The sequence below is a fragment of the Magnolia sinica genome, chromosome 6, assembly GCF_029962835.1.
Source record: "Magnolia sinica isolate HGM2019 chromosome 6, MsV1, whole genome shotgun sequence".
In the NCBI taxonomy this organism is placed as follows: Eukaryota; Viridiplantae; Streptophyta; class Magnoliopsida; order Magnoliales; family Magnoliaceae; genus Magnolia; species Magnolia sinica.
Window position 1 is genome coordinate 5,799,499 of NC_080578.1, and position 9,700 is coordinate 5,809,198.

A 9,700-nucleotide genomic window follows, 5' to 3' on the forward strand; every position below is an offset into this window, starting at 1 on the left:
AACTTCCCATCCCTCAAGTCCCTTAAGCCACCCTTAGCCTAGCCATTCCATCCCTCCACCAAGTAGAGGATGAAGCAGCAGAAGAGAGTCTAGCCTAGGTCTAGCCTAATCCAGTTAGATCCCTAGTTTCCCTAGTAATCTAGTTCCAAATCCAAGCCACTCAATCCAATCCTCACGACGTTATCATCCATCCGACCGCCCAACTTTTGAGATCAGCTTCATCAACTCTTACCTTAGCATCGTGCAACATTCATTCCCTTTTCAACTCCTTGCTTATGTCAACCATTAACATCGCATTGCATAACACTACGTACCTTATCGAATCAAGCGTATGCTCCATGGCTAGTCGATATAATTGATTTTTTCCCATGAAAAACTTTAATTAATTAGTTTACGCATGGCAAGTAGGCAGTCAAGGCATATTTACCTAGCTGAAACTATAGCCTATCATCGTCATTGCATTTAACATAGTATTGTACACACAATGCATCATTACAAATATAGTCTTGCATACATAGCACGCAGCACCTGATCAGTTCAAATGTATGCTATGTGACTCGACGAGTTAATCAAAACTTGTCTATAAAAAACTTGGACTGGTTGGCTTATCACTTTGTCAAGTGGACAGTCAAGATAAATTTATTTAACCAAAACTATAACTTTCCATAAGCATTGTATTTAACACAACATCACACACACCCCCGCATTATTAATGCGCAAGAACTAACCCAATCGTCAAAAGTTTGAAAGATCTTGTGAAGCAGAGACCATATGTTTTTACAAGCGGAGTGAGTGCCTAACACCTTCCCCCTCTCTATAGCCGTGGTTCCTTACTCAGAATCTCTTCTACCATAGATTGATGAGTCATCTTAGGGTATGAAATCATTAGATTCTCTATCCTAATATTTTTACAGGGTCTAACCATCTGTAGAATTGGATTAATTGGCTCATAATGAATCTAATCAAATATAACATCTTTATACAATCATACCTAACCATTTACAACCAAATCCGCCTAGCGTGAGCGTGATCCGCCCAAGGATCTAGCCTCCACACCAACCCGTCCAATTCACCTTGAAAGCAAAAAAATGACAATCTAAACATATAATGAGCAATATCATAAAAAATAATATACACCACTTAAAAACATTGAAATGCACCTGCAACACATTTATTGATTTAATTTATTTTTTAAAAAGATTTTTAGCCCATATGATTATTATGCTTAGGTGCATATGTTTGAAAGACTGGATGCCATGCACATGAGGGCCCAAAATTTTCTAACTTTATTACTTTTTAAAGAAAAATAACACATGAAAGTACGTTGATAATATTCTTTCTCGAAAAGCAACTATTCTAAAATAAGAAATATATATATATATATATTTGCAATTATGATGAATTAGTTAAAATCTTGAATAATTTTTATGTTAACATGGAGATAATTCTAATAGAATTGCAAAAAATAAAAACTACTAATATTTTCAAATTCTCATGATGTTATTAGGATAATATCTTGTAACTTTTATTAAAAGTTTTCACATAAATATCAAATTTATCAAAGAATTCCCTTAATAATCAAAATATTTGGGCGGTGCTTTTTGAGGAGGTAAGTTACTAAAGTCCCCTCGCATATTATTTTCCTTCAAAAAGTAATATAAGTTAAAAAATTCTACGGCCCACATGGTATGTGCATGACATTCAACTTGTCAAGCATATGCATCAAAGCATGATAATCATACAAACTACAAATCTTTATGAATGAATCACAATAGGGCTATGAGTGTATTTTGGAGTTTTTAAGAGGTGAATGGTACTTTTTATGGTGTGGCTAAAGTAATGTTTAGATTAACCAATTGTTTTTAATTCTTTAGAGCATTTACATCTATGGTGAATTAGCTACAATTCTTCACTTTATGACGTAGAATAGAACATAAAACAATGAGAAGAAAGAGCATCACCTTTATCAAGTGATTAAGGCCTTGAATCAACAATGATAGTTCTTGAGTCAATAAGAATTAAGAGAGAAAAAACGGATAATTTTATTGAAATAATGTGTTTATAATTTTTCGATTACATCACTAATAAAGAAAATCAAAACTCTAATTTGAAATTATCCAAAATAGTAACCTCTCTACAACGTTTAATTTGTCAAAAATAAAAATATCCAAATAAACGCTACTGAAGTATTCCTAGCATGATTACAAGTACTTTCTAAAAAAGATAAGAGTCCTAAATTGCAAGAACAAAGAGATAAGATAAAATAAAAAATTCTAAAATAGTAATATTTTTTCTAAAATCACAATTTTAAATCGGAAGCATGCATTTTCCTACGAAATGATGTCTGCGACATGCATTATATAAAGATTGTGCATTTTGTGACGATGCTTGAATAAAAAAGTTATAACTCTTTTATGATCAAAACTTTGAATGACAGTTTTTCATATCCGGAATGAATTTGATCTTCGAATCAAACATGCCTGAAACCCAATTACCTCATGCCTTATATAGGATTGGGTTTGATTATGACTGATTGCTTTCACTTTCATTTGGGTCTCTTTTGGTTTGGTTGTATTAAGAATGCATCCGTGGTAAGTCCTGCATTACTTTATCACTTTTTAAAGAAATTAAAAAAAAAAAAAAAGTATAAAGTGAGGCATTATGCTAAATTTATAGCTCCTTGTGTTTATATTTGGTAACATCTTAATTTTAAAATAGTTTTGTGATAAAAATCCCTAATATATTTACCTCATGGGGTGAAATATAGCAAGATTTTCTAAATTCTAACAACAGAAGTGTTTGCACCTATCTTAATTAGTTGCACTGTGACGGGAGTTTTAAATAAGCTAAAGGATATTTACGTAATTAGATGTGAAGTGATAGATAAAGAAATATATATGCTTTTTTGGGGTTAGATTACGATGGCTCACTACCATTTTATTTTTTTAAGGAGGGTGACTCTTGAACTGCAGACATGACATGTTCCCCAGCCGTTCCGGCCATCCAGATCTCTCTCCCATCCATGGACGAACCATAACTAAAAACTTACAGTGAAAAGATGCTAATGAACATCTGTTTTGCCTTTGGAATTCAGATTCACTATCTTACTTTTAACCTTTCATTTGATAACCATCGATTGAATGGTCAAGATTTATTCTAGAGATCTATTTTTCTGTAGTACTCAGAATTTGAATGGACGTAAATGCATCCTACGTGTGTGGATAATGAGTCACCACCATTTAAATAGGAATAGCTCACTTTTTGAAACCGCTTATCTTTCCCTCGGTCTTGCCAACCAATTTATCTCTCTTCACGTGCATTGCACGCATCCACCACTAATAAAAGCTAGCAGAAACTCCTGTGTTAGTTTTCCACCAGTTAAACAGTAAAGATGAGTCATACTTCGTACATGTGGCGCTGATGTATAGCTATCCAGACCATCCAAAATGTGGATCCCACCGTGGAGGATCTATATCTCTAAAATAAAACTGATCAAGCAATCCTAACCGTCTAAATAATTCCGATCAAATGGATGGTTAAAAGTGAAATAGTTCATATTGCAAAGTCGAAGGGAAAACAATTAGATGATTAATGTTATCTTCTCGGTGAAATTTTCACGTATCAAAGCTAAGGTCCATCACATGAACGGTCCCGATTCATCGTCCCCCACAACTTGTACCGTAGTGAGGTTGCTCCAAGCCTCCAACATTCTGGTTTTGCTGTCGCTATCGTTATGGTTTCTTGATTTTTATCTCTTGGAGAATTATTTAGGGGGTATATTTGAGTTCGTTGCGATGAACCAGTTGGTTCATTGCGACTCACCGTTGCACACGTGGGTGTGCTCATGTTGGATCCAAACCGTCCATCACTAGGATCCACCGGCCCTATGGTGGACAACTGTATGGAACTTCCATCGGCCAGATAGAACTAGCCATGTAACCGAGTTCAAATTTCAGGACTCATTTGAAAGAACATGGGCCAGAAAGCTAGGATCACAGATTGGTGTGGCTTTTCCACGAGCAGCCATTCGTTGTAGAACCCGTGACGGTCTGGATTAGTTGGATCAAAGGGCCACATGAATGATGGTCGGTTGTAATGATCAAGATCCAATCATCGCGATAAACCACAAACCCAGAGTGTAGATTGATGGTTACAGGTGCACCAATCCCATCTGTGGAAGCCAAACGGGTCGATGACACGAGCCGACATCAGCCCCGGTAGGGATTGTGTAGTAACTCACGCGCGTGGTGAGTAGATTCTGTGGGGCCCTCCGTGATATATTTGTTATGATCCACGCCGTCCATCCGTTTTTTCAGAATATTCTAGGGTATAAAACTAAAATCGAGGCATATACAAAGTTCAAGTGGACCACACCACAAAAAATCGTGGGGATAATGATGTACAACGTTGAAATCTACCTAGCGTCCACAGAGATGTTTATTTGTCATCCAACCTGTTCATAAGGTCACAAAGACATGGATGAAGTGAAAAAACAAATATCAGCTTGATAAAATACTTATTTGGCCCTCAATAAGTTTTCAACGGCAGGCGTTCAATTCCCACTCTTTCATGTAGTGTGGTCCACTTGAGCTTTGAATTTTCTTCTATTTTGGGTTCGTGCCCTAAAATGAGCTTTGAAAACGTATGGACGGCGTGGATAAAATACATATACATAACGGTGGGCCCACAGAGTTTACTCACCACGCTAACTAGACAATCCGGCTCGGCCTGTGAGGGCATAAAACGTCGAAGAGAGGGAAGAGTAATGAAGATCAACGGCCATGGAAGGAGAGAGAGGTGTTCAATCACGCTGTTTCGAGCTTGACCGTTCGTTCTCTGATCCACGGGCAATGCATGAGATGGAGTTTGTGCAGTTGGAAGAAAACCATGGCATGAGCTTCATGGTCCCTTCTCAGGGAATTCCATGTCCACACCAGCTTTCGATACCTTGCAGCGATCCTATGCTCTTCAATGATGGCCAGATTTCCATGACATTGAATCAAGATCATCAGGTGGGTATTCAAGATTTCTCGAAATGGACGGTTGAAAATCGTTCTGCTGTGACGTGGGGCGCCGTCTGTGCCATCTCTAACATGGGTTTCTCTTATTGTGGCTTCTTTGTTGGTTTTTCTTTTTTGTATTAGGTTGAGACTTTGGATCCAAGGGCTGGCAATGAACATAATTGCACCGGTGACGATGTAGGAAATTCATGGTACTCTCTCTCTCTCTCTCTCTCAAGTTATATCTGGTCGAGATATGATTATTAGGAAATAATGAATTCAACGGAAAATATGTATATATTCCTTTTTCTTTCTTTTATTATGGGTGTTTGGACTGAGAGAATACTCTATATAAGAATTCTGTTTCCATAGAAATCTAGTTCGGCGTTGTTTGTGTAGAAAAGAAACTGTGGGGATTCGTTTTCATTTCCAAGGTTTCACTATAAAAACATGGTAACAGTCTCTCCTGAAAAAAAAAACAAAACAAAACAAACATATTAAATGTAGATTTCCAAGGTTAAAAGAGAAACACTCATCCTTTGACCATCATCCTTATAACATATTTAAGCAAAACTCCACTCCAAAACCAAACAACATACTTATTTTTGGATTCCATAAATTTCCATTCGTTTTTATTTTCTTTCTCCAAACATTCCCAACGAAAAACTAAATATATTTCATTGTGTCACAAAATAAGAAAGTGAAATAAACAGGCTCTAATCTTGTGGGTTTTTTGGTTAAATTCATTGATTTTTATTCCCGTCTCCCTTGTAAAGACTCTCTCTCTCTCTCTCTCTCTCTCTCTCTCTCTCTCTCTCTCTCTCTCTCTCTCTCTCTCCATGATTGGGCATGTCTCTCTTGTAGGTGGAAAAGCTCAGCATCAGAGAAGAACAAGGTGAAAGTGAGGAGGAAGCTTAGAGAACCAAGGTTCTGCTTTCAAACAAGGAGCGATGTGGATGTATTAGATGATGGCTACAAATGGAGAAAATATGGCCAAAAGGTTGTGAAGAATAGTCTCCACCCAAGGTAATTATCTTTTCTTCTTATTTCTTCTAACCCACATCCAACTCTTCAACGCAACATTCCAATAAGATGCATTAGCAACAAGACCTTAATGGTTGTAATCATTTAGATTTGAAACTACACTGGGATGATTATTAGTAGCTTGGCTTGATGGTTTTAAGTTTTGATCTAAGCCGTTGGATTGGAACCATGCATGATTTTTCATTATTTCCTCCAATGGTATGTGCCCATGATTCTTGATTGCACCACCATCACCACCACTTGCATAAAAGATGCGAGTTGGGATCAGTTCTACTTGTTTCAGCCAAGAGAAAAGAGTCCATCCAACGGTGGAACGCAATAGACTAATGGTCTAGATTGCCAAAGCGTAGGCCCACTTGTCAGAACTTAAAATGCGCATGTATGCGTAAAGATGTATACCACCACGTATCGTACAATCCCTCTTTCTAGAATCACATGCTTTGGAAGAATGATTCATTGAAGGAGGTTCGGACATAAAATCAAGTGCTTATAAGACTTCTTGTGCTAACATAAAAGAAAAGTTAGAACTGATAACCTACAGGCAACGGTACCACAACTTCTGTCTCCGTACCATCTTTCCCTGAAAACATGCCACTTATTCAGGACATCAATACCATGAGCATGGTAGATTAATCTACCATGAAGATCACCCTTCTCGAAAATCAGAAAATCCATCCGCCCACTACATCTATACTTGTATGTTGAGTCAGATCATTAGTTGTTCATTGATTCCAATGCTTCTTGGGTTGCACTTATATGTTGAGTGAGATCGTTAGTTGTCCATTGATTAGAATATTAGACAGGCTACACTTATCCTGCACTTGTAGTCAGATCATTAGTTATTCATTAATTCCAATGTTACTCAGGCTGCACTTCTATGTTGAGTGAGACCATTAGGGTGTGTTTGGTCCATGGGATTAAATGGTATTAAATTGTATTAGATGAGATTAACATCATTCTTGTACAATAATTGCATGTCTACCATGGTATTTTACATATCCAATTCCATATTTGGGATAAAACTCTTGCTATGAAAAACACTGGATTAAGCAAAATCTTGTTTGGTACTGGACCATGGAGTTGTAATCAACAAATTGACTATATTCACAACGGATGTCAATCACTTGTACACGTATATAACCAAAATGTCACATGTAAAGAGTGTATATGGATGGCGGTGTAGATAAACACATCCGTCAATGTGAGCCCCACATATGTAGTGGATTTCAAAATCCACGGAAACCCCGCATGCAATTCCATCCCACTTAATATCAACTTTTTCCATATCACATCTAATATCATGTGTCAAACACTCCCTTAGTTTTGTTCATTGATTCCAATGTTACTCGGGCTTCACTTATATGTTGAGGTAGACCATTAGTTGTCCTTAGATTCCAACCAACAACTGTGCGAACCCCATAGTGATGGGATTAACTTGATTTTTGTAACAAGCGATCTTCATGGTAGGGCCTATTGTTTTCGTGATAGTTGGACAACAGTGCAGACCCATAGTGATCGGATTAACTTGATTTTCTTGATACCGAATTATTGATGTCTTACACAAGGAACATGTTGGTGGGAAAGATAAGTTAACAGCCAATTGGACACATTACATTGTTTTGGAAAATATCTCCAACCGTAGATCAGCAATGCCCGTGGGCCATCTCTCTTACCCACCAACATTTGGAACTGTTAATTTGTTTTTATTTTTTACTTTTACATTTTCTCATTGTGTAGATGTAGTTATGCGTTTGCATTCGCTTGCTAAATAGCATATCTTTTTCGGTCTTCTTTTTTTCTTTTCCAATGGAATTTCTGGCAGAAGTTATTACCGTTGCACCCACAGTAACTGTCGAGTGAAGAAACGGGTCGAACGATTATCAGAGGATTGTCGAATGGTGATAACGACGTATGAAGGTAGGCACACACATACTCCATGCGACGACTTGAATCCATCCGAACATGAATGTTTCACGTCATTCTAACAGCTTTTTAATTTCTTTTTTTTTTTCTTGTATAATAAAAACCATGTTGTAATCTACCAAGAGCCGTTGTCATTATGAATAAAGCAAATGAAAGCATTGCTTGTTTGAAGTAATCTTTCTCATATAAAAATGTACATTTGTGTTCATGCAATCTTTGGGCCAGTTTGGATACCACCAAATAAGTTACTTTTTCTACTTATTGCAGTAAATAAGTTTGGATACCACTAAATAAGTTACTTTTTCTACTTATTACAGTAAATAGGTAACTTATTTGAGATGCATAAGTTTAACTTATGATCAGTTATAAGTAACCTTTTATTAAAGTTACTTAATCACTTCAGTTTGATAAGCAGAAATCAAGATAAGCTACTTAAGGCATAAATAGCTTATCTCAAGTAACTTATGATCAAAACACCCACTTAATCACTTCAGCTTAATAAGTAGAAACCAAGATATACTTGAGGCATAAGTAGCTTATCTTTAAGTAACTTATGATCCAAACGACCCCTAAAAATAACTACATCTCATTTTAGTAGTGATTAAGAACCAATAACCAACCAATTATATAAAGTATGATCTCTAATATATAAATATAGTTCATGAAAATGAGATGAATTCATTTTTTAAGTAGCAACCTAAAAATTCCCTCATACTTAAAATCAAGCTATTAAGTAGAGTTTTGCTAAACCCACACATGCATGTTGCCTGCCCAACTTTCTACGCGCCGTGCACCTGCCAATATGGTGAACACGTGCAAGATCTGAGCAGTCCATCAGGTCTGCAACACTGTAGAGATATTCAGGCCCACACGTCAGGTGGGCTGCTGTGCTAAACAAATGGACGGGTAAAAAGACTTTTTTTCTAGATGCCCATTTATTTATGAACCGTGGCCCACTTGATAAAATTGCCAGATTTTCCAGCTAAGAAATGTACATTGTGGCCCACCTGATGGACTGTGAGATTTGCATATATTATCATGGGCACTGGTGTGTAGATGGGCACGGCTGTACACACGTGCGGGCTTGGCAAAACCCTATTAATTCCATGCATGTAAGATACAGCCACTCAATCTAGATCCTGATCAGTGATCAGTCTAGAGAAGGCCTGTTTGGATGTCAAGCAGATTTTTATTTTTATTTTTTGGCCAGCTTGTTAGTACACCCCACTGTCAGTTGACACTTCAGTGTTAGCCACCCCCACTAGGGATCGATACCAAGACCTCAGTGTTTGGATGTCCAGCAGATTGAGAATGGAAGAGAATGCGGCTTTTGTACATTTCATGGAAGTGGAGCTGTTTGGTACACCGCAATATGCAGATGGTGGGATTTGCTAAATGCTCCAGTCCTCAAAATCTGGCCCGAAAATCAGAAGGAATGATGATGGGCCTGTCCCATCATATCACATTCTCATTTGGGTGGTGGGGCTCTGTTCTAATTACGCACGTGGAGCTAAGCCCATTCACATGCAGGCACACGTAACAAGATGGTGCACATGTGTAAGATCTGAACTTTCTATATATTGGTTAGATCTTCTGCCTTGATTGCTAAGACAGCTTTTTCTAGCCGTCCGTTCATTTTGTATGCCGTTGCCCTTCTGACGCTTGAAATGGCCTTTGTTTTATGCCAGAAGATCTGAACGGTGCAGCCCATCTGATGGAAAGAGCCGATTACC

The 9,700-nt window shown here is 37.5% G+C and overlaps 1 protein-coding gene across 2 annotated transcripts; it reads left to right on the top strand.

Moving 5' to 3' along the window:
• The first annotated feature begins 4,719 nt into the window (after nucleotides 1-4,719).
• Nucleotides 4,720-8,138, top strand: LOC131248055 (probable WRKY transcription factor 12). Of its 2 annotated transcripts, none has more exons than XM_058248095.1 (4): nucleotides 4,720-5,012; nucleotides 5,145-5,212; nucleotides 5,865-6,026; nucleotides 7,870-8,138. In XM_058248095.1, exons 1-4 carry the CDS (start codon nucleotides 4,782-4,784, stop codon nucleotides 8,027-8,029), a joined length of 621 nt encoding a protein of 206 aa, XP_058104078.1. In that variant the 5' UTR covers nucleotides 4,720-4,781; the 3' UTR covers nucleotides 8,030-8,138. The 2 variants fall into 2 exon arrangements, with proteins under 2 accessions (XP_058104078.1, XP_058104077.1); XM_058248094.1 differs by having other exon boundaries at nucleotides 4,725-5,012; nucleotides 7,867-8,138.
• Nucleotides 8,139-9,700: the final 1,562 nt, after the last annotated feature.

What these genes read in the sequence shown, in the direction of transcription:
- LOC131248055 (XM_058248094.1), top strand. Translation starts at nt 4,782, where the DNA reads ATGGAAGGAGAGAGAGGTGTTCAATCACGCTGTTTCGAGCTTGACCGT. An exon ending in CATTGAATCAAGATCATCAG is followed by an intron (nt 5,013 to 5,144) that starts GTGGGTATTCAA and finishes TTTTTGTATTAG; the next exon opens with GTTGAGACTTTGGATCCAAG. An exon ending in AAGAATAGTCTCCACCCAAG is followed by an intron (nt 6,027 to 7,866) that starts GTAATTATCTTT and finishes AATTTCTGGCAG; the next exon opens with AAGTTATTACCGTTGCACCC.